General features: G+C 38.7%; 1 protein-coding gene across 1 annotated transcript in view; it reads right to left on the reverse strand.

Annotated features, from left to right (window-relative positions):
* The window catches only part of LOC126191105 (fatty acid synthase-like), a 394,390-nt gene that overhangs the window by 309,981 nt on the left and 58,774 nt on the right, over positions 1–25,635 (reverse strand). The window contains exon 7 of the mRNA XM_049931844.1: positions 5,036–5,266. Within this exon, the coding sequence (XP_049787801.1) occupies positions 5,036–5,266 (231 nt within the window). The remainder of the gene's footprint in view (positions 1–5,035; positions 5,267–25,635) is intronic.

Below are 25,635 nucleotides of genomic sequence, written 5' to 3' on the forward strand. Positions count from 1 at the left end.
CGGAAATAACATGCAAAAAATTGGGAGAGTGATCAATTTCAAGGTACAGGCTTAATAATATTGGGGGGAGTAATATGTGACACTGCACCAACAATCAGCGTGGTCTTGTAGCGGTCTGTTGTGTGCAACCAACATGATTGATACAGTGTGTCTCATAAGTACATTATGCGATGCAGTTTGTAAGGCAACAAGAGAATCAAAGGAAAGAAGAGAAAGAAGGACAGGCATCAAGTATAGTAATGCATTAAAAAATATCAACAAAGGAAAACAGCACTGTTTAGGATTGAAGAAAAGCCACCAGGCAAAAATCAAATGGAATATCCAGGACAGAATATTATGAAAAGGAAAGTTGCTACCCACTACATAACAGAGATGCTGAGTCACAGACAGGTACAACAAGAAGGCACAATAAGCTTTCGGCCAACAAGGCCTTTGTCAAAAACAGACTACAGACACACACACAATCATACAAATGTAACTCAGACCCACATGACTGCAGTTTCTGGCACCTGAAGCCACACTGTGAGCAGCAGCAGCAGCAGCAGTGTGCTATGGGAGTGGCAACTGGGTGGGGGTAAGGAGCAAGCTTGGGCAGGGAGGGGGGACAAACCAGGGTAGGGCTGGGGGACAGTCAAGTGCTCCTGGGGAGTCTACAGGGATGACGTGGAGAAAAGGTAGGCCAGCTAGCTGCAGTCAGGAGAGTATACAGAGGTCCCTTCAATGGAAACACTTTTTCACCACTGTCCCCACCACAATCAGACTCAATCAAAGACCAGCGTTGAACCCTGCCTGACTCAGTTCACTCCTCCATCCAACCATGATCCACCCCCCAATGTCCACAAATCACCCCCTGTTAACTTTCCAGAATTTCTTGACCTCAAACCTTGCTTCACCACTGTTCCCCAAATCCCTCAACATGCAAACTAACCTTACATCTGCAGAAAGAACCGCTGTCCACCATCTAAAATATGATCCTCACCTTATAATCCTAACTGTGGACGAAGGCTCCACCACTGTTGTTTTGAACCACAAGGATTACTTGGCAGAAGGACTCAGCCAACTGTCAGATACTTTCACTTACAAACCTTGCCACAGGGACCCCATTCCAGAAATCCAGCAGGATCTCCAGTCTCTCCTCAAACCCTTGGGCCCATCCCAGAAACTCTCCCCAGAGACCATCTCTCTGCTCACCCCTACCACAACCTGCACTACTACCTTCTACTTGCTTCCTAAAGGCCATGAAACCAAACACCCAGGATGCCCCACTGTTGCTGGTTACTGGGCCCCCATTGAGAGAATTTCTGCTCTCTTATACCATAACCTTCAGCCTGTTACCTGGAACCTACTCTCAAAAACAAATCTCCCGTGCCTTGTCTTTCCAGTCTTCCACCAACTCCCAAAGTCTCACCATCTGGCCACAGGGGTGCATTTCCCTCATAACTCAGTACTACCCAGGACTGGAGCAACTGAATTACATTCTCTGCTGGGGTTTCAACTACCTCTTGTCATGCCATGAAATGAGAAATGTCCTGCCCCCTATCCTTCCCACCCCTCCGACAGTCATATTCTACTGTCCACTGAACCTACACTATACTCATCCATACCTACACAATATACCTGTCCATGCCTTCACAACCCCTGCTCCCAACCCCTCACTTCACGACTCATATTCCTGTAATAGACCTGGATGTAAGACCTATCCCATACGTCCTCCCACCACCGCCTACTCCAGTCCAGTTGCAAACATCACCTGTGGCATGGATACCTGTGAAACCAGTCATGTGATCTACAAGCTAAATGGCAACTAATGTGCTGCTTTCTATGTGGGCATGACAAGCAACAAGCTGTCTGTCTGCATGATAGTAATAGCTGCTGACTTCAGTCATAGTTGAAAGCAATGACATGTCCAAATTCACTGACTTAAAAAGAACTTTGGCTTCAAAATAAACTTGCAACCCACTAGAGTAAATGCACAGTCAGCCACCTGTATTGATAATATCCGAACAAATCATGTATTTGAAGATGTTTATAAATTTTGCATAGATTAAGGAATCTCTGGCCACTCTGCATTGTTCATTAAACTACCAAAAATTAAAAAAGAAATTTCATGTGACAAAAACTGTATGAAAAGGAACTTCAATGAAAAAAATTAAATTACATTTATAAATAAGTTGGGAGAAGTTTAATGGCCTTACAACAGCTGTATTTCGAGTAATAGTAACTTCAACAATTTGTTAAGTAGTTTCTTGAAATATTTAATGAAACTTTTGCATGTGGAACCAAATGCAACAAAACGACTAATAAACTTAAATGGATAACCCAGGGTATAAAAATTTCTTGTCCCAGGAAGAGGAAACTCCACAGTGAACTGAAATATTATAGAAACAGATGTTTTATTGAGTATGTTCCTCATTATAAAGCTACATTTAAAGAAGTTGTGAAGGGAACCAAACAAATGGCAAACAAGAAGTTATTGTACAATATAAAAGCAAAACAAAAGCAGTGTAGTCTGTTGTCAAATCAGAGTTGGGTATTAGAGTTAGCAGTAATGAAATATCTAGGCTTAAAGTAGATGATAGCTTTATTGTAAACCCAGCTCAAATATCAAAGTGTTTGACTGAATTCTTCACAAATGTGGCAAGGTCCAATGTTGATGTAGCAGAGTACCAGAGTAAAGTAAATCACTTTGGAATCCACCAAGAAGCTGAGTATCTTATGGATTTTAAAAATGTCACAATAGAGGATGTGGAAAATGTTATATTAAAGTGATTAAAATAGTGTGTGGCATAATAGCACCTCCTCTTACTAAAATATTCTACCAATCTTTTGAACAGAGATACTTTCAAGATGTTTTGAAGTATGCCAAAGTCAGACCTCTGTTCAAGAAAGTGTCAAGAGAAGAAATGGAAAACTGTCAGCCTATTTCTATTTTTCCAATCCTGTCAAAAGTGTTACAGACAGTATCTGCAAACCAGATCAGAAACTTTATTGTAAAAAGTGGTATTATTATAAACAACCAATTTGGATTTCAACCAGGAAAAACACTCTGGATGCTGTGAACAACTTTTACAAAAAGGTAGGCAAATCATTGGATCAGAGAAATAAAGTTGCAGGTATCTTCTGTGATCTCACAAAAGCATTTGACTCCGTGAAACATGACTTGCTTGTCTACAAAGCTGACAAATACGGGATTATGAACAATGCTCTAAATTAGCTAACATCATACTTAAATAACAGAAAACAAAGGGTAACTACCTGTATCACTTCAATGCAGTGAATAATTATTCTAAGTGGAGTACATTATCACAAGGTGTGCCTCATGGCTCCATTTTGGGGCCAACTCTGTTCCTATTCTATATAAATAACTTACCCATACACATAAATTCCCCATTAGTTCTGTCTGCAGATGATATTTCTGTTTTAATACAAGAGGATGACGCAGAAAAAATTCCGAGTTCCATGATAAGCACACTGGATACTTTAGAAAACTGGTTCCAGTTAAATGGGTTAAATCTGAACATTGAAAAACCCCTTACAGTACATTTCAAAACCAAATATTCAGAATGTGTGGAATTTAAAATACAACATAACAATCAACCTATGAAAGAAGTTGACGTGGTCAAATTCCTGGGACTAAGTGTCAACAAGAATAGACATATTGACTTCCTATCAAATAAACTAACCAGTTTTGCATTAGTAATGCAAATAAGAGCAAATTCCACTGACTTAAGTAAACAAAAAAGCTTATCATAGTTATTTTGAATCTTTTGTTAGATATGGGTAATTTTTTGGAAGTTCAAGTAGTGTATCTCGAATATGGAAACTGCAAAAGAAAATTGTCCAATATATGTGTACCGCATAGCAGAGTCTTTCCACCCATTATTTCAGAAACTACAAACCCTAATTATTCCCTCCATATACAGTTATGAAATTACAATCGTCCTACACAGCAGACAAAAATTAAGTGAGGAGAATCATTTTAACCATATATACAAAACAAAAAATAAAAATAAACCCACACACCAGTTGAAATTATATACACGGATTCTGCAGTATATGGGGATGACAATATTCAACAAGTTAATGGCCAAAAACATATTTAATTTGAAGCTTTAAAAAAAAATAAATAAAAAAATAAATAAAAAAAGAAAAAAAAGAGGCTACAGCAGATACTGTGGGACAAATGCTACTATTCGCTATTCGATAGAAGAATACACATGGGATGAAATGATAATTTGAGCAATGGGTAATTAAGTGTTAGATTTTATTTTATGTACATATAACAAAATTATATTATCATTATGATATTGTTTGTTAACATCAGCTGTTTTTTGTTTACAGTGAAATTTTCCTGTTTATTTTACAATTTGATGTGTCTCCTGTACCTGAATCAAATGATTCAGTTTATGTAATTTATGAGACAAATAAACCACAATTCACAATGTCAACTGTTTTGCTGGACTGTGGGTTGAACCCGGATTTCCTACTTACCATAAGAGGTTGCCTTAAGCACTTTGGCTATCTGAGCACACTTCCAGGACCAATCCAAACTTGCATATGTCATGTAGTCACAACTCTTATACTCGCACGTAATTTGATTCGTGCACAGGGAGCCAAATATTACATTAACATTTCATCCCATTGAAGCATGGAGACATTGTTGATAGTTACAATGTCCATGCTTATACAGTGTCTGTAATCATCAGTGACAGTATCTGTTGTCTCAGGCATCCAGACATGTGTGAAGGATACTTTACTGTGACGACAATGATAAACACAGATATTGTAACCATATGTCTCATTATGTTTGAGCTGAGAATATATTTTAAGACTATACAACAGAATTCAATTATGGATGGTACTGTTACCTGTTTTTACAGATGGGTGTCACCTGTGACTTCTTTCAGTCACTGAGCCAGGTTTCTGTTCAGGTGATCAGCAGTATGTTGCAGTTATAAGGGAGGCAAACTCAGCTGCAAATTCATATAGCATCTGACAGGGATTCCATAATGGTATTAAGAACAGAGAAACTCACCTGTAATTTGCCATTTGTAAGAGCAGGAACACCAGATATGGGCTTATTGTAATGGAGATTTGGAGGAATACATTTTGTTTTCATTGCTATAACAAGTTTTACGATTGAACAAAGTGATGAAGATGCTTCAGTGTGTCCAATGTTTGACTTCACACACCCCAGAAGTAGAGGAGTCTTTCTGTCTTTAAGGAGAACTTCATCCACTGCGTTGAGCTCCTCTCGGTCATTTCCCTGCAAAAAAAAAATTGTTTAAAATATAACATAAAATAAAAATTCTTCATTATTCTAATTGAGAAGCAAGTGGGCACAAAGAGAGTAAAGCAATTAATTTCAATAAACTGGTGATAGCCCCTGGTTTCCATTTTATATGCAATGCTGTTTCCAAACATAGTAGTATGGGAAAGAGAAACAATATAACAGGTCTTCCATTCACTGTCAATAAAGAAAGATGGTAATCATAAGTATTTTTCATATTTATGCCACAATACTGTAACAGTGCTATGAAAAAAGTTAATGTCAGTATTATTAAATGACAATGGAAATTCACTATAATGAATCTTACTCACAGAAACAAAAATGTTTCCTCACAGATATGACTCAACTTCAAAAAGTAAGTTACACAAAGTAACTTCAATGGAATCCTTCACTGCACTTGAAAGTTATGCAGATACATGACACTATTTTTCAGCATAGTTACCATATCTCTGTACACAACGATCAGACGTTTCTACCAACTGTTCAATGATAGAAGTTCGCTCATTGGTGACAGAGTCATTCAAGAACCTCTACGTCAATGTCCTTGTCACTGGAAAAACTCTCCCCATGCCCCTCCCACATCCTTCCCCCCCCCCCTCTCCCCCCCCCCCACCCCCAGATCCTAGATGTTCTTTCAGCTTGCCCAAAAGATTACATGGATACTGTCATCTGTGGACAATGGTGACAGCCCTCCTTCCCTATCAATACTATCCACGTCTGTGCGGCTTTAATCAAATTTTTGGCACCATATCACTTCTGCTGGATGCGACATTGAATTTGGAACACATACTGCAGGTATTTCATGGTGAAACAGTGTGCAATTTAGATGTTTTGCCCACAAACATTGCATTGTCCTGCATATTTCAACTTTCAAGTACATTTTAAGCTGCCACATAGTTTCATTCCCACATTGTGATGTGCCTGTTATCTACAAAAAAAGATGATAGAAAGTCCTTCAAAAAAGCTGTTCAGTCAACAGTAAGCATAATCTACACCAACATTCTCTAAAAAAACAATTGAGAGATGGATTTATTCTGTCATATTCCTTGATACATTGAAAGTGCAGGAGCTATTTCAATGGGTATTGGTCTTTTCATTTTATGTCATGACACATTATCAACATATCCTCAGTATAATTTTCAGACAGATCATTAAGGATTTACTTTTGGAGTAATGATTTCACAAATAATGATTATGTGTGTGATCCTGTAGCATCCAAAACAAGTAATTTTTTATTTATATTTCCTACTTACAATATACAATGTGTTTGTTTAAACTGGAATGACCGAATATTTCAAAAAAAAATGTGCATTTTACGAAAAAATGTTCCAGATGAAAAGTTAATATTTTCAAATAAGATACCATCTGTCAGTGCTAAAACTGGCCAATCACCCCTATCCCTTCCCTCCCCAATTGGCTTACACCCCCCCACCCCCCCCCCCCCACCACACTCACACACACAATTTTATAGCAGATTCAGATTCAACACCAAAAAATACCTAGGCTTTACTTGAAACACCTTTCTCCATTCATCGTAGATGGCAGTGTAATTGACAAATTTCAGTTTCACCATTTTTGCCATTAAGAATTGACTCTTTACCCTATTCATTTCATTTGCAATAAAACTGCCAACTTTTTTGTTCTAAACAACTAATATTTTTGTTAAAAATTTAATTTAAGTTTTGCAAATCTGATTTTGCAGTAAAACTTTTAAAAATAGACATTTAAAGTGTGACAGACAGCACAGATAAAAGTCCTCTTTGAAAACATTGACTTATCATCTGGAAACATTTTCTATACAATATGTGAACAGCTCATCTGTTGCCATCACAGAATCACTTGGAAGATGGAATGGTGCACCATGGTCTTCAACAATGAAAGCAGATACTGCGTGCACTCAAGTGATGGCTGTCTGCATATATGATCAACTTTCCCTATTTAACATGTTACAATGTGGAAACTAATTACCATATGAATACCAGACTTGGTAGCATTAATGCCAAGGACATGGGGAAGAGAAATGATGCAGAATCAATTTAATTGAAACACTTTTAATGTACTGCTATGGTACATCATACTATTACATACCGGTACCATTACTGCTACAAAATGGGCTCAATATGGCGCCAGAAGAGTCCAGAGGAGCCTGAAAGTGCAGGATTGCATTATGCACAGCAGAACAAAGCATGTTCATAGGTATGCAGGCAACCTCTTTTGATATGCTGTGCTTCAGATGAGCACATGTGTGAATGTTCCCCTGGTAAACCCTGCCCAAAAGATAGCCACACAACCAGAAATCACAGGGAATGACATCAGGTGATCATGCCAGCCAAACATTTGGAAATGATCCACTGATAATTCAATTGTTTCCAAGTGTGTTTCTAAGAGGTAGGTGGACTCCATGAGCAATGCGCTGTGGGGCCCCATCTTGCATGAAAACTGTTGAGTTCAATGTGTCTCTCCCCTTTAGGGTGGGTATGACATGCTGGCAAAGCATGTCACAGTAATGCTAGCCAGTTACACTGCATATCTTTGGTTCTTGAGTGCCAACCTGTTCAAAAAAGAATGGCCCAATGATGTACATATCTATGAAGCCACATCATAAGGTGACACGTTCACCATACAGAGGAACTTCATTCACAGTGACTGGATGTGAAGATCCCCACAGTCAGCAATTCTGTGTGTTCACTGCACCCATCAGAGAAAAATGAGCTTTGTCTGTCCATAGGATGTTCCAGTGCCAGCCCTCATCAACTTCAGTCCTTGTGAGAAAGTGGAGAGCGTACTGTGATGCAAGCTGCTGTATGATATGGATCTTTGTACAGATACCGTTTGTGAATGGTTTAAAGCACCTTCCATACAGTGGACCACTGGATACTGGATGTTCAACTGTTGTGACACAGCACACACACTGCCTGACAATTGGCGATTATGTGCAGTATTGTCTGCCATAGAAACACTGATTTAATTAACTACCTATGATGCAACTAGTCATCGGCCTATTCCTGGAGCGATGCCCATTTCTCCAGTTGATTAGAACCTTTTCATCATGCTATTCACAGCAGGTGGAGAAAGAAAGCCCTTCCATAATTCTTTGAGCCATTGATATTCTCCAAGTGCAGCTGCAGCATAATTGTGGTTTTGATAATAGAGCTTCACCAGTAATACCCAAGCTCATGTCAGCATGTCAACAAATGCACTGTGACTGGTCAGGTGTGTGAGACTATGAATCACGATGACTGATCATGGCATCTACTGGCCATAGAGGTGCTGTGACACATGGAAATCATGCACCCCATACTCTGGACATTAATGCTACCAAGTTTGGTATTTGCATGCTAATTAGTTTCTGTGTTAAACATGTTAAATAGGGGAAGTTTAATTATAACCACGCAGTAGACCTGGTGAGTGCTGTCTCATAGGGGGCATTCATCCACGATACAGTGGCCCCACCCCAGACATTATGGCCTGGGGTGCAATAAGCTACAACTCTTGTTCACCTTTGATGTTTCTGGAGGGCATGCTAACCAGCACTCATTAAATGTAGAATATTGCTAGACCCACTCTTCTGTCATACTTGCAACATGACGGTGATGTGTTGTTCCAACAGGATAATATTCACCCACAAACTGCCTGTAAAACTCAATGTGTTCTGCAAATTGTGCAGCAACTTCCCTGGCCAGCACGATCTCCAGTCTTGTCTCCAATAGATCATATGTGGAACATGAGGGAATGAGAAGTGACTTGTGTGACTCGTCAATCAACAACTCTTACAGGACTACATGAACAGGTCTAGCAGACATGGAATACTGTATTCCAGGACAGTGTTCTCCCTTAACTGGATGCCAGAGTCAGTATGTGCATTGTCACCCGTGGAGGCTAGGCCACATACTGATATGAGTCTTCCAGCATGGGTCAGTACATGGTACCTCAGAAACGCCTGCGCTACTGATCTGTAAATGTAATCATTTCATGTACTCCACATGCACTATTGCAACAATAAATCTTGAGTGAATTGGAAACCTCTAAAAGGGTGTACTAATTGTTTTCTGGCAATGTACATACATGCTTATTTGCTTCATGAAACTGTACAGCTCTTGAAAACATAGTAATCTGGAAGATCTATATCCTAGAAAATAATTCTCATTTAAAATTATAGCAGTTTTTCATCCATTTATGCATTAACTTCATATAACTCTTTCTGTGTACATTTTCCAAGAGCCAGACTCAGTGTTAATAACTGTAAACATGCTTTAGGGATTTGTTTCCTCATCCACTACATTACTCAAGATAAATCACTGCACACTGCCTTCCCACTAAACCCCTGGTTAAGTTAATCATATAGTTAAGGCCATCACTTTTTTTATTGACCTTTTGTTTAACTTCCGAGTGTTTCTGACCATTTAAAAAGTCTTCTTTTTAAGAAAGTGAGACCCAATTTTGTTGACTATCTTCACAACAGTTTTCATAGTTACCTTCAAATTTAAAAACTTTTCACACACACACTGCTGGTGTAAAATGCTGTGATACACGAAAAACTATGGAAAACTTTCATCTCCTTGGCACTGAGTAAGAAAACCATTTTTGAACCTCTTAAGGTGGAGCTCCATCTCTGGTAATATTACAGGTTTGTGGACAAGTATTATTTAGATAGGAAAGTTGCATCACAGCAAAAAATATATCTTCCCCTCTTGTATGCCCTGTCAAAGACATTACTTTCAGAAGTTCTTCTTTGATAAAACCGCTTTTTTTAAAAATCATCCTTACAAAAAGTGGCACCAGTACAGAGTCAGTTACATCACTGGGCTCACCTAATTACATTGAAAAATAATGACACTCATCCAAGCCTGTTTCCAATTGAGAAAAAACATTATTAGACATTGTTTCAACTCTTCTTGTCATCATTCTCAATGAAAGTTGCAAAGATTCAAAGGCAGACACTATTTATGGGCTGTTTATGAAATTCTGAAACAACTCATCATTTATCTCTCAAAATGCTTCATTTATGAATTCACCATCTCCAAAGGGATTCCTCCTCTTCACCAATACATTCAAAACACAATCAGAAGGAAGTGTAACAGCAACACTTTTCTCTACTGGTTTTGTGAACAAATGTTGCTAAAAACTTAACTTATTTTTAACTTTATTGATTTTTTTTCTCTCATTTCAAAGTATAGAGGAAACTTGGCATGAAAGTATCTCTCAATGTTTGTCTTTTTCATAGGTGTAATAATAGCCTGTAGTAATAAAAAAATGCATGTGCCATTTCTTTCTGTTATGAAAAATTTATGTTCCCATTCAGAATGAAAATGATAAATTTTACCTTTCTTCAATACTTTACTAATTAAGATACTGATGCATGAAGTCATTGCACTACATATAATTTTCTTGATGAAAGATCTCATTTGAAGATCTTATTTATAAAATGGCCCTGATGGCCAAACACAAATTTTGAGATAACATTCAACTTTGGCATGGCAAACTGTAATGATGTTCTTGCAAAGTCTGTCAACATGTATGTGTACTCAATGCTGACAGCTCACACAAACTATCTACAGCATTCTGCCTGCATCCATCCTATGCACATTACACCAGAGAAGTTGGTAGTGCATCATAACAACATCAAACTCACTAAATTCTCCTGACACATACCAAACTATTAATGTGTGAAGATAAATGAAATAATGCAGCAACAAGTAGTGTGCAGGTGGCAGTTGATTGAAATAATGTGACAAATGTGTTTAGAAGTTCAGTGTAACGGTTCAAAAAGATTTCAGGCTTGCAGCTGGTCGTCGTAAACTTCACTGCACGATATTTTGGCTGAACAACTGCCAGGAATCTTCAGGTGAGCCAAATGAGGACTGACAAAGATGTTCTCCGCTCTGTCTTATATAGTGTGCAGATAGTACTGCCGCGCAAGCATTGCAGTCGCGGAGACAGAAGGGCCACATCGCCCAGAGACAGCGCACACGCTGGTGGAACTACAATACTCAGCTGCCGTCAGTATTGTCACTGGCCGCAGCTATCAAAGTTTTCTGGCATCTTTGTCTTGAGCAAATTTTGGAGATGACAGGATTTCATGTATTATTCAATTGGTAACCACTGTCACGGTTCATTAGATTTCCCGCAATGCGTATTTCAATGGATTCTTTGATAATGGAATCCCAAAAAGTTGTTGCTGTGGCCAAAATCAAAGTTTTGTCATACTGCATTGAATGTCCATTAGAAATACAATGTTCCACAACTGCAGACTTACTGGGTTGCAGTAGGCGAGTGCAACGTAGATGTTCTGTACAACACTCTTCCACTGTACATGTTGTCTGTCCTATATAGGCCATACCACATTGACACGGTATTTTGTAAAAATACCACATTGACATGCTGTTTGGTAAAAATACTGTGTGGAAGAGCATTGTACGAACATCAATGTTGCACTCGCCTACTGCAACCCAGTAAGTCTGCAGTTGTGAAACATTGTATTTCTAATGGACATTCAATGGAGTACGACAAAACTTAGATTATGGCCACAGCAACAACTTTTTGGGACTCCATTAACAAAGAATCCGTTGAAATATGCAATGCGGGAAATCTAATGAACCATGACAGTGGTTACCAATTGAATAACACATGGAATCCCATCACCTCCGAAATTTGCTCAAGACGAAGACACCAGAAAACTTTGATAGCTGCGGCCAGTCACAATACTGACAGCAGCTGAGTATAGCTGCAGTTCCACCAGTGAGGGCGCTGTCGCTGGGTGGTGTGGCCATTCTGTCTCCACAACTGCAATGCATGCACAGCAGTACTATCAGCGCACTATATAAGACGGAGTGGAGAATGTCTTCATCAGTCCTTGTTCAGCTCACCTGAAGATGGCTGGCAGTTGTCCAGACAAAATATTGTGCAATGAAGTTTACAACAACTTGCTGCAAGCCCAAAATCTTTTTGAACAGTTGATTCGCCGGGAAAATTTCAAATTTTATATTGAGTTTAACGAGCACACATATTCAACACTATGAAAAACATATCATTTTTGTTCAATGATTTTTCTTTTGAACTCTCAGTATTCATGTGATCTACCAAATAAGCAGTCTACCAGTGAACAGCAACTGATGTGTTGTCACCCCTGCTGTACACCACAGCATCATCAGAAAACAACCACAGACTGCTGCTCATTTTATCCATCATATCATTTGTGTACACAGAGAATAAGATTGATCCTGTCACACTTCTCTGGGACACACCAGACAATATCCTTGTTTCCAATGAACACTCACTTTTGTGAACAATATATGTGGTATTATTACTTACGAAGTGTTTTAATCACTCACATATCTTGGGACCTAATCCATAATCTCAAACCCTTGTTAACTGTCTGCAATGGGGCACCAAGTCAAACATTTTCCAGAAATCTAAAGTATGGAATCTGGCTGTTGCCCTTCATCCACGGCTGGCAGGATGTCTTGTGAGAGAAGGGCAAGCTGAGTTTCACATAAGCAATGCTTTCTAAATCCATGATGATCTGTGAGCAGAAGGTTCTCTGTCTCAAGGAAATTTATTATATTTGAACTTAGAATGTGTACTACAATTCTGCAGCAAACCAATGTTAAGATTACTGGTCTGTAATTTTGTGGATCTGTCCCTTCATGCACTTTTTTCCAGGTGTATGGGATTTTGCACTGGGTGAGAGATGCAAAATAAAGGAAAACTAAGTAAGAGGCCATTGATGTAATGTACTGTCTGTTAAACTGAACTTGGATTCCATCCAGATCTGGCAACTTACTTGTTTTCAACACTTTCAGTTGTTATTCAGTGCCAGGAATGCCTGTTACTATGTTCTCCACGTGGGAATCTATGTGACAGTGAAATAATGGTACGTTTGTATGACTCTACTATAGGAATTATTTCTTAAGCACAAAATTTAATACTTCAGCTTTCCTTTAGCTATCTTCTGTTACCACACCAGACTGGTTAGTGAGTGAATGGACAGAAGAAGCCTTCAACCTGCACAGCGATTTTACATAGTACCAGAATTTTCTTGAGTTCTCAGTAAGATCTTTTACAAAAGCATGACACTGGAAGTTTTTGTACACTTCGCACATCAGTCTTTTTGCAGATGTATGACTTTCTACTAACTTTTGCCTCTCATCATTTGTGCATTCTGTTTGGAACCAAGAATGCAATTCCTTAGCATTTTTTGAACAAAGCCCCAGAAACAAGGAGAGCAGGAGAGAATTTGTCACTGTCAGATTAATGCTGTTGCCCAGGAGAAAGTCCAGCCTGAATTTGATGCTACAGATGACACACAGCAGACTACACTTGATTTCTTTCCCTATTGCTCACCATTCCATATTGGCTGCCTTCAGTGGTGCATAGGATTCATCTTTCTGAATGTTCCATAGGAAACACACAACCTTGAGACTAGTAAGTCAATGGGCACAAATTTGTCATTAAAGATACACAGTTTTCACTTTTGTTAAGAGCATTATCTGAATTCTAGTTATATTCAAACAGCTGTAAATTAGTATCTCAAATAATTAAAGAAACCACGAATACTTTCATTTCAAAATCTTATTTTAAAAACTTCATGATGATAAAAAAATTCCACTTTTTTACCCTGCAAAGACATGAAAAATGTACCGTACATGAAAATTATTTTCATATCTTGTTTTGTCAGTTTTATACAAGCATTTATTTTACAGTTCAGTGAAACTGACCATTAATAGTGATAAATTATAAAGCCCTTACTAAAATTATGAATATTGTCCCAAAATATTATCCCCTGTATAAATATCAGACTAATGAGAGACACTTCTAAATGCAGAGCAGGCTAAAACACAACTTTTTTATCAGTTTACTAGTGCACTGTCTCTTTTCCTTAAGAGTTTGACCTATTGTGTCCAGGTCTGGTAATACCAGAAACTTCATGCCATGATTTGGCAGTTGTGTTATTTTAATTATGAGAGTGTGTAAAATAGCAGAATGGGACAATGTATTCATGATTTATTGATACCTAGTCAACAGTACATTATGGTAGGAACATTGGTCATCATGTAAATTCATTGCAGTCAGTTACCCATTTTATATATCAACATATCTGTACAAAACAAACCCTCTGCAGGACAGATTGCTGATTTCCATTGTAAGTTCAATATACATTATTTGTTACAGGTTGCCACCATAATATGAATGTAAACAGACAGAAACATTTTGATTTCTTGATTTTTTTAGGCAGAAACCCCATCTGAACAGGTCTTGCAAGTCCCAAGGGTGTTGACTGACGACCAGGTCATCTTTAGCCGGCAGGTGTCACTGGATGCAGGTATGGAGAGACATGTCAGCACAGTGCTCTCTTGGCCATTGCCAGTTTTCATGAATGGAACCACTCCTCTTCTGTCAAGTAGCTCCTCAGTTGGCCTCACTAGGGCTGAGGCAAACTCCTGTCACAACATTGATGGCCACAGCAACTATAATACACATGGTCAGCTCTTAGCAGCACTTGCATTTGTATTAAGACTGGTTCTGGGGCTTCTGACAATAGCCAACACTGTGCAGTCAAATTTGGGACGAAAAAGCTTCCACTTCATCTAGCATCAGCAAGCTGCTGGTCTGCAAGCTGCTGCTAGACCTGACAGTTTTGGATTATGAGCTGGAGCCACACAGTGGTGGCCTCAGCTATGGTGTCTTCATCCAGTATTCCATCACACTCCAAGGGTCCTGGCTTCAGCGCAGGGTATCTGTGTGCCTGAACTGCTATTCACAGCTGTCACTACATAAGGTCACTGACTGCGGGGGAGCCTGCCTTGTGTCAGCTTGGACATCTTGTAACACAGCAAGTTATTACGAGATAACATTCGTTGCAGTAAGGCACGCAGCTGTCTAGTACGGTGGCTGCAGGATGGTTACGTTTTTTTTCCCTCAGCTCACAGCACAGCTGGCACTGCCTGCCATGTGAACAGCATAGCTTAACATTCAGTTGATATGAAGATTCATACCCTCTATGAATCTAAATAATCCATATTAGTTATTACCCGAGTTAGTTCACATTTGGTACACAGCCTTTCGTTATTAATGGAATGATGCTGTCCAAATTTCGGATTTTTATTTATTATAGTTCCAGAGATAAAGAGAATTACCTAAAAGTCCTAAAACCTATGCTAGTTTTTTAAAAACAAGTTAGGAACACTAGCAAATTGACTTTCATTATCATTTGAAGCTATTACAAAATTGTCCGTGCATAAAAATCAATTAATTAGAATTTCCTTTTTAAAACTTTAGTCACTTTGCATTATGTAATACAAAAATCAGTCAAATTTATTATTTGATTTTATTATGTTGTGTGAGTGCATGAGAATGACTGAGAGAGTGTATGTGGGACATATGAGTGGTCTTATGCCAGAATGAACAAAGTGACGTTTTTTTTAAAAAAAATTGAGTTCTTCACCATTTTAAAATGATAGGTTTTCATTTTGTCTTATGACAAAACGAACTACCTGGCAACTCACCTCATTTCGTTGCTGTAGCAAGGGATTCCTTTGGCAGAAGGTTGGTACTATTAATTCTCTTATTCCAAAGTGAACCATGCGGCATCACAAGATGGCTACCACGTTATATAGTTCAGGCACAAGTTCCAGCACAATGGCATAAAACGATGATAATTGTGAAGATGAGTCGTTTAGTTCTAGTTCTTCTGATGTATATGAACCTAGTGATGGTGCCTCTCAATCATCAAATGGTAAGTGGATTTTAATAACTTGTGATACTTTAGTTTATAGAATAAACTCATTAATTGGAGGTTATGTTGTTTACCTCACATGCCAGAACAAACCATGACCACAAGTAAGTAAATCTAAGGTCACTGCACAATCGATAGTGAGTGTATGTCGATATTTCGGCCAGTGCTGCCCTAAATAATGAGGGAAGAGAAAAACTGACCCCATGGAAAGAAATACCTCTTTATTTAGGGCAGGAAATATGATTTAATGTGGAGATGGTTCACTCTGGCAGAAGAGTTCCTGAAAGAATTGTATTTCGCATATTCGTCAGCTACAAAGTAATGAAATGGAATATCGTAACTTGGTCTCATGATTGGCATTCTTAATAAATCAGTTTTGAAAATGAATTTGTAGATCTAAGTAATTTGTTTTTCAGATGAACATGAAATTTCTGGCAATAAAAGAAAAGAAAGGAAACAGGGAGCAATGGAAGAAAACCCTAAGGAAAAAGAAGCGATATAGTGGGAAAACTTACATTAACAGTAAAAGGGGAGACTGTCCCAGGAAAGACATTTGTTGATTTTAATTGTTCATGTAGACAAAAATGGTGGCAAAAAATAAATTTTGAGGAGAAAAGAAAGTTTTTTGACACATTTTATGAAAGTGGGTCATGGGATGTGCAGACATCAATAACATATGGTTCAGTTCAAAATGTTCCCATCAAAAGGAAGCGTTCTAAAACCGACAAGAAGAAGTTTTCTAGGAACTATTATTTCCTAGTGTGGATGGAAATGATGTGAAGGCATGCAAAGAAACTTATCTAAAGAAACAACAGATTTCTGGCAGCAGAGTGCATTGAGCCACAGCCAAAGCAAAGACAAGCTCTTTATGTGACCAGCGTAGAAAACATGTACCTCATAATAAAAGTGCTGACTCAGTTATTATTCACATCCATAATCATATTAATAGTGTTCCCAGTACAGCGAGTCACTACTGCAGAAGAGATTCATCAAAAAAGTACTTGGACAGTAGACTTAATCTTAGTTTGATGTACAGATTATTCATTGATAAGCTGAAAGAAGAAGATCCCAATGTTAAACCTCCCAGCCAATCAGTGTACAAAAAAGTATTTAGACGAGACTTCAATCTCAGTTTCAAGCCTCCTCAAAAGGATACATGTCAAACATGTGACAGGCTAAAGAGGCTAATTACAGCAGAGGAGACACTTAGAGCTAGTGAGGCAGACACTGATAAGCTACAAAGATTAAGAAAGGAGTAGGGATTGCACCACAGGAAGGTTGAAGCTGCAAGAGATTTTCTGAAAAGGGTTATGGAGAACTCCAAGACAGCAGATAATCTTACAGTTTTTTCATTTGATTTGCAGAAAGCATTACTGCTGCCAAAATTGACAACAGGTGTTGCATACTATAAATGTCAACTTTCCTGCTTTAATCTTGGAATTCATGACTTTAAAAGTGGAAAGGCAGTAATGCATTGCTGGAATGAAAGTACTGCTTCATGGGGAGCTCAAGAGGTAGGCTCCTGTGTATTGAAGTATGTCAAATCTCATGACATTGGTCCAAGCATGGTAGTATGGTCAGATTCATGTGGGGGGCAAAACAGGAATTTTAAAATTATGACAATTTGGATGTATTTGGTTCAGAGTGACAAAACTAACATTGAGGAACTTACGCACAAATTTGCTGAACCTGGTCACTCGTATCTTCCGAATGACAGTGATTTTGGGGATATAGAGAGGAAACTACAGCATTATCCAGAAATATTTGCCCCAGAACAGCTTTATTGTATTATATATTGAGAATGCCAGAGTGAAGAAAGGTAAATTTGAAGTTGTAAAAATGGATTGTAGTGACTTCAAAAGTACTATGCTACTCGAAAAAGCAGTGACTAACAGAAAAGTAAATCTTTCTGGAGAAAAGGTTGAGTGGCTTAGGGTTATGGAAATGAGATTTTCAAAAGAGAAGCCAGGGATAATGGAGTACAAATACAGCCACAATGACATGGAAGAATACTCTTCAGTGAATTTAAATAAATGCTTAAAAGCTCACCACTGTTCTCTCAGTCAAATTATGCTACCTACACTGTATCCATTAGGGCACACTCTACGCCCTGAGAAACCGAAAGATATTCAGAGCCTTCCAATGTATGTACCCCCAACATACCATGAATTCTATAAGGCTCTCAAAATGGCTGAAGTATCAGAAATGAGCAGTGACAGTAATGAAGAAGATGAGTAATGGGGAAGCATAATCATCACCTTAAGTATATTCAATTGTTCTCTCCTAATTCCAAAAATTGCTTAATAATGCTGTATTACATAAATGTTGAAATTATATCTGTGTGTTTCAGTTGCCAACTAGATCTATATTTGAATATAATACAAAAACAAGAAAACTTTACTTTATATTTTGTACTGAAGTGCATTAATGTGATGTGACAACAAAATAACCAGACGTACATGTATACAAGGTTTGTCCGGAAAATACATATAAAAGTTGAATAATGTCTTTATGTTACAAGTTGCAGTCACTGCCAGGTGGGACTACTGCTGTAATCAATCCCATCAATGCTCATTTCAAGTCAGAGCACTCTGCGTGAAGGTGGGAGTATGCGGCAGCTTGTTGACAGTTACCCTTTTTCACCTGCCGTCGGCATGGAGCTCTCTCTGATTGAGGAACAGCGCGTCAACATCAAGTTTCTTGCAAAGCTAGGAAAGAATGGCTGTGAGATTTTTTAGTGTTTGAAACAGGTTTACGGAGACAATTCTCTGAAGGAACCAACCGTGAACAAGTGGTTAAAAAGGTTCCGGGATGGCTGAGAAGAAGTGAACGATGACCCTCGCCCTGGACGCCCATCGACATCGAGTTCCGGTGCAAATGTTGAACGAATTTGGGCTTGTGTTCTTAAAGACTGTAGATTGACAGTCAGAATGATTGCTCACAAGCTGTGAGTCCCCAAAATAATCATTCACGAAATCCTGACACAAAAATGTGAAATGAAGAAATTGTGTGCGAAAATCGTACCGAAGCTCTTGACGCCAGAGCAGAAAGCAACGAGGCTTGAGTGCTGTGAGGATTGGTTGGAAGCAGAGGAACGAGGGGACTTTCTCAACCGAGTCATCATTGGGGACAAGTCCTGGTTTTACGAATTCGATGTGGAGCTCAAATCTCAAAGCAAGGAATGGAAACTAGCAGGAGAACCCAGAACAAAAAAGTCACAAAAATCAAGGTCCAATGTGAAGACAATGTTGATTGTTTTCTTTGATTCTAGGGGCATTGTTCACAAGGAATTTGTCCCTCTCGGCCAGAGAGTGAACAGAAATTTTTACTTTGAAGTTCTGACACATCTCAGAGTTCGTGTGGCCCGATTTCGACCGGAGTTGGCAAAAGGGGGCAGGTGGATCCTTCATCACAACAATGCGCCCACTCACATGTCACTCGTTGTGCACAAGTTTTTGGCCCGAAGCTCAATCACCGTGACAGACCAACCACCTTATTCCCCCAATTTAGCCCCATGTGACTTCTTCATGTTTGCAAAATGCAAAATGGTGCTTCGGGGGCGGCACTTGGAAGATGTGAAAGCCATCAAGGCGGAAACGACATGGCAACTGAACAACATCACAACTGAAGACTTTCAGCAATGTTATCAACAGTGGAAATGGCGTTGGCAGAAGTGTATCGCGTCTCAGGGTGAGTACTTTGAAGGAGACCATATTGTAATACGTGAATATTTGTAAAATAATGTTATTATTCAACTTTTATACGTATTTTCCGGACAAACCTCATATTTTACATTTTTTCTCTGTAGTTTTAAGTTTCAAACTGTAATTAAACGATGTGCTACAAGGCTCAAAATGCTTGTAAAAGTTTTTCACATCCATTATGCACCAGACCACGTGTATATTCATAAATATTTTTGAATAAATAAGTTGCTGTAAATTCATAACTTTAGTCCTTTATTTCTCAAAACTAACTAAATGTCACTTAGTTCATTCTAGCAAAAGACCACTCATATATTAAAGTTTAATATTTCATTTTATGTAAAACCTTGTACAAACGAACCATGGGAAAGTTATTTTGCAACCACAATTCAGGTGACGTATGTCTGTGTAAGCACGCTTTTGTATAAAAGCAGCCAGAATGGAAGTTAGAGGCAGAATAAGTTTATTTATCAATTTGAAGAATATTTCACACAATGTTAATTGCTATCAAATTAGTGACTGGATATGGCAAGATTTGTTGTGAGAATGATCAGGAAGGAACATTCTGATTGGTCATTTAGATCAACAGCCAATCAGAATTAAGCTGTTCCTGCACAAAATGTAAGGATCCTTGTGGGCAGGATAGGCAAATTATGATCAGAAAACTTGCAGATGAGGTTAAAATTAGAACTGAATCCATTCATTGCATTTTAACAAAACATTTGAACATCAGGGAGATCCCAGAAAAGTTTGTGCCAAAGTTGCTAACAACTGAGCAGAAACAACTTTGTTCGAAGATCATATAGAACATACTGGATACTGTGAACAGTAATCCCACCTTTCTTAAAACAGAGATCACTGGTGATGAGTCCTGGGTGTATGAGTACAACCCACAAACAAAGTTCCGTGTACTGCAATGGATGCATCCATCATTCCCAAGACCCAAAAAGCGAGGCAGGTTGGCATCAATGTGAAAGTCATGCTGACCATCTTTTTTTACTAAAATTACATGGTCCACTATGGGTAGGCCCCAAAAGGTACCAATGTCAAGAAGGAGTACTACCAAGAGATTCTGCAGTGACTTCATGAGGCAGTGAGATGCACATGGCCAGACTCACAGGCAGCGAGCAGGTGTCACCTCCACCATGATAACACACCTGCTCATTGCTCTCAATTAATTCAGAGTTTTTTGCCTGAACACAACATGGCTGTATTTTGTCAACCTCCCTGTTACCTTGATCTAGCACTGAGTGGCTTCTGGCTTTTGTCTAAATGGAAACAGACTCTGAAGGACACTAGATTTCAGAATGACATTATACAGAATTCAACAGAGCATCTGCATGCCATACCAAAAGAGGCTTTCCAGTGATTCTACTAGTGGTGGCAGCAGTGTTGGTAGTTGTGTGCAGGCTACTAATGGGGGAATGCTTTGAAGATGACTAGTGTCAAATAATTGTATGTGAATAAAGACTGATGTTGTACAAAGAAGTGGGGTGCTTTTTGAACAGCCCAGAAGTGGGGTACTTTTTGAACAGCCCTCATGTACAAGGTCTGCTCAAAATATTCCAAAATTCTTTCCACAAAATATTTTTTACCTTTTACTTATTGTGAATGGTCTTCTCCAAATAATCTCGTCTACAATTGATACACTGCCCCCAAAGCCGTTTCCACTTTTAAAAGCAGTCTTGGTATGCATCTTGGTGGATTGTGCGAAGCACTGTCTGTGACTTTTCATTTGCTGAATTTTCTTTTATCTTATCTCTCACTGCAAACCTTCATCCTGTCAATGGGGTTTTCAACTACCGGGGGGATGAATGTGTGGATGCATTATTGTGATGCAACAGCCATGAATTGTCTCACCACCTTTCAGGCAGTTTATTTCTCACATCTTCTTGCAGGCATCACAACACATCCCAAAGTACTATTGATTAACAGTTTGTCCCTGTGGCACAGATGATGAATGAATGATGAACTAATCCTTCAAAGTCAAGGAAAACTATCAGCATGGTTTGACATTTGACCTGACCTGATGAGGTTTCTTTTTTTTTTTTAAAAAAAAAAAGGAACCTTTTCCAATCCACTGTGAAGACTGAACCTTGGTCTCAACATCATAACCATAGACCAACGTCTCATCATGAGTTATAACTCTCTTATGGAATATCTTGTCATTTGCGCAATCCATAAACTCTTCACAGGTTGAAAGGCGAAGGTCTTTCTGGTCTTGGCTCATGAACTGTGGCATGAACTTGGTGACAACAGTGTGCATTCCAAGATGCTGTGTCAGGATTTCATGACATGATCCAATTGAAATGTTACATTCTTCTGCAATCTCTCAGACAGTCAGCTTCCAATTGACACACTCAATTTCATTGATATTCCTGACATGGCCCTCATTGGTAGATGCCACAAGAGGTCCTGAATGAGCGTCATCTTTAACCTCCGTCTGATCATTTTAAACCGTGTGAACCATTCATAACACTGAGTATGGCTTAGTCACTCATCACTGTAGGCTTCCTGCATCATTTGGTGTGTCTCTGTAAAGGTTTTCTTGAGTTTCTCACACAATTTAAATACATGTTGCTCCTCTAACTCTGCCATCTCGAAATCTACAAACTCTGAGACACAACGTTCTACTCAATACAGTACTGAATAATAACTAACAGACACACAACAATGAAACTTCTGACAATTACACATAAAACACAGGTGTGTGCAGGGATGCTGACCACACTTTGTCCCAACACATCAATGGTGCAAAATTATGAAAATTCCAGAATTTTTTGAACAGAACTCGTATACATCTTTGTATACTTCCATAATAGTCAACATAGTTGGAGTCTGACTGTCAGGCAGTGATGGAGTACATCTGTCTGTCATGGTTGCTTTATGGAGTTAGAACATGTAGTCTGTAAACTGAAAATGTTGTAAAGCTCCGTGTGTGTTTCCTGGTGTTGAAACAAGATGGGTGTTCATTAAACACATGATGTAATGAAAATAATCTGTACATACTATTATTTTGATGTACATACCTCCAAGAAACCACCTAACTATGTCTCACAGGGTGGAGAATCTACCATCGAAATGAACAGCCAAACAACAAAACGATGAACACAAAGATGTGCAGAAATAACAAAATATGTTTATTCTACCTGCACTTTCTCATACTAGTATGCATTTATTATGCAAATGGATGCAAAGTCACTAGTTTGCGAAAATTGCTAATTGCTTTATTATTATGATTATTGTTGTTAGCAGGGCTAGAGGTGGGTAAGAACTTGGGTCAGCAATTACCAACCTTGAGTGCGACAGATATTTTTTAATTTGACACTTCACAGAAATGTTCATAGAGTGTGCACCTTTTTTAAAAAAAATTGCGTCAGCCAGAAATGGAAACCAGGGGCCCTCTTTTGCAAGTGAGCATTGTATCACAGAGCTATGCAGCCCATCCAAAACTAATTTTAATTTTAATGACTTACTCAGAGAACTTCAACATATATCTTCTCAAGAATGTTTGAGAGTTATACTGAACAGCTTTGGGCAATTGATATGTGAGTTCTGAACTTCATATACTATAAAAATACATAAAATTACATTAGTTTGATTATACTGTGTGGTCTCCTTGTCCACTTCACTCACTTCCTCTCCTCTTTCCATAATACTGTCTTCAATTTTCTTTCTTTTATTATTGTAAATGCAACCACATATTGATTTTGGCATGGTGTTAAGCTGTTGTAGGAATTACTGAGACATATGGAAGCAAAGGCCCATGTCTATAGCTGAGCAGTCATTGTATCTGATTGCTATGCAGAGGATCCAGGTTCAATTACTGGTACTCCCAGGATTTTTTCCTTGATGGGTGGAATGTAACAGAATGCACTCACCCTTATGACACTAGGCAAGGACATTCTTGAATAATAAGCAGCAGTCTCAAGGTATGCAAAAGTGATAACAGCTTGGAGAGTGGTATGCTGTCCACATGCCCCTTCATACCACATTCAAATGGTGCCATAAGGCAGAGGATCACACAGCAGTATTGTATACTTCTCTGTGCCTGCCTGAGGAATTACAGTTATGTGGAAGTGAAGACTATTTTGTTGGGTGAGAACCAGTTTGAAGACGAGTTTGTACAGAATGGAAAAATTAACCAACCAGGGAAATAGCAACACTAGATGTGGAAGGTGATGTGAAGAAAATGGATACAGGAAGAGGAATGAATTATGAAATCAAAACCTAGGAGGAAAGTGGATGAGGAGATGAGGAAAACAAGGAGAGGGGGGGATGAAGATTAAAACAGTAATAAAAATAATTAATTAAATAAATATAATAAAAATGAGAGTGTGGGATTGTTTATTAATGGATGTTAAGTGCAAGAGAACAGTGGGCAATGAGATATGAAGGTATGCTGTGGAGCTAGTCCCCATCACTGGGGTACAAGGAAATTAGTATCACTTGGGAGATTCCAAATATTCTGTGTAATGCTGCAGAAAGCCATGCTGTTTGAGACATTCTGCAGAACATGTTCAGTAACTTGTTACTGGATGTCCCTAAGATGGGTTGTTCTTCCATGTACATTCATGCACTCATCCATTTAAGTGGTGGTCATTCCAAAATAAAATTTTTTGTGGTGATTATATGTAAATTGGTATGTTACAGTGGTTAAGAGGGCAATGGAAGGTTATAGTGCACTGTGTGAGGAGGATGCTAGGGAGAGTTGATCACATTTCAGGGCCTACCGGAGATAGTGATAGTCTGGGCAAACTAATGTGTCAAGATGTTCAGAGCATGGGTGGTAATATATGTCAAATGTGGAGCTTTTAAGTTTTTGAATGTAGAAGCTGTGTTATTCTTATAGAGTTTTATTTAACATATATAGTACATGTGTTTCACCACTAGAGGATTTTACAGTACTGGTGGTTGTGGAATTCCTACTCTTGGCTAGAGCTTACTATCTGAATTAAGTAAAGCTCCCTATTCCTTGAACAAGATAAGTTAATCCCACAAGTATTCCATCTCTTGTTCTTGATTCTGTTTCATTTAACTTAGTTTGCTTTAAGAGAAAAGAGGACTCAAACTGAAGGAATAGATTTAGGGAAGGGTTTAATTTTCCATCTAGACTGCCTACTTGATAAATCTCTTCTTAGCATTCTTGAAGCAATTTCTCTTTAAATGCTGTGTTCTATTCATTATTTGGTTTATTAATTTATAATTAATGTTTGATGATCATAGTTGGAAAAATCTGTATCTCTCTCTTGCACTATGTCATCCAGCTGTTGAACTACATCATTTCTCACAGGGGACACACTATTAGCCACAGTTGGAAGCTGGATATCCACAAGTTATTTATGAATGATAAAGTTCACAATGTCTGAAACCATTTTATTTGAGTACCAATAGCTTTGCTGCAGTAGTAACACCAGTTCCCATCAGATCACCAAAGTTTAGTGCTGTCTGTCTTGGTTAGTGCTTGGATGGGTGACTGACTGGGTCTGCTGAACATTCACACTCTGTGAAAGTATTTTATTTGATTGCCAAGAGCCTTGCCACAGTGGTGACACCGTTTCCCAACATATCAACAAAGTTAAGTGCTGTTGGGCTTAGTTAGCACTTGGATGGGTGACTGTCTGGGTCTGCCGAGTGCTGCTGGCAAGCAGGGTGCACTCAGGCCTTGTGAGGTCAATTGAGGAGCTACTTGATTGAGAAGCAGTGGCTCTGGTAATAAAAACTGACAACGAGTGTGAGAGCAGTGTGCCAACCACAAGCCCCTCCATATCTGTAACCAGTGATGCCAGGATGACACTGTGGTCAGTTGGTACTGTTGGGCCCATCGAAGCCTGTTTGGATGGAGTTTAATTTATTTGATCTAAAAAGTCAAGATTTAATCAAGAACAAAAATGTTTACAGCTGCAGAT

The sequence above is a fragment of the Schistocerca cancellata genome, chromosome 6, assembly GCF_023864275.1.
Source record: "Schistocerca cancellata isolate TAMUIC-IGC-003103 chromosome 6, iqSchCanc2.1, whole genome shotgun sequence".
In the NCBI taxonomy this organism is placed as follows: Eukaryota; Metazoa; Arthropoda; class Insecta; order Orthoptera; family Acrididae; genus Schistocerca; species Schistocerca cancellata.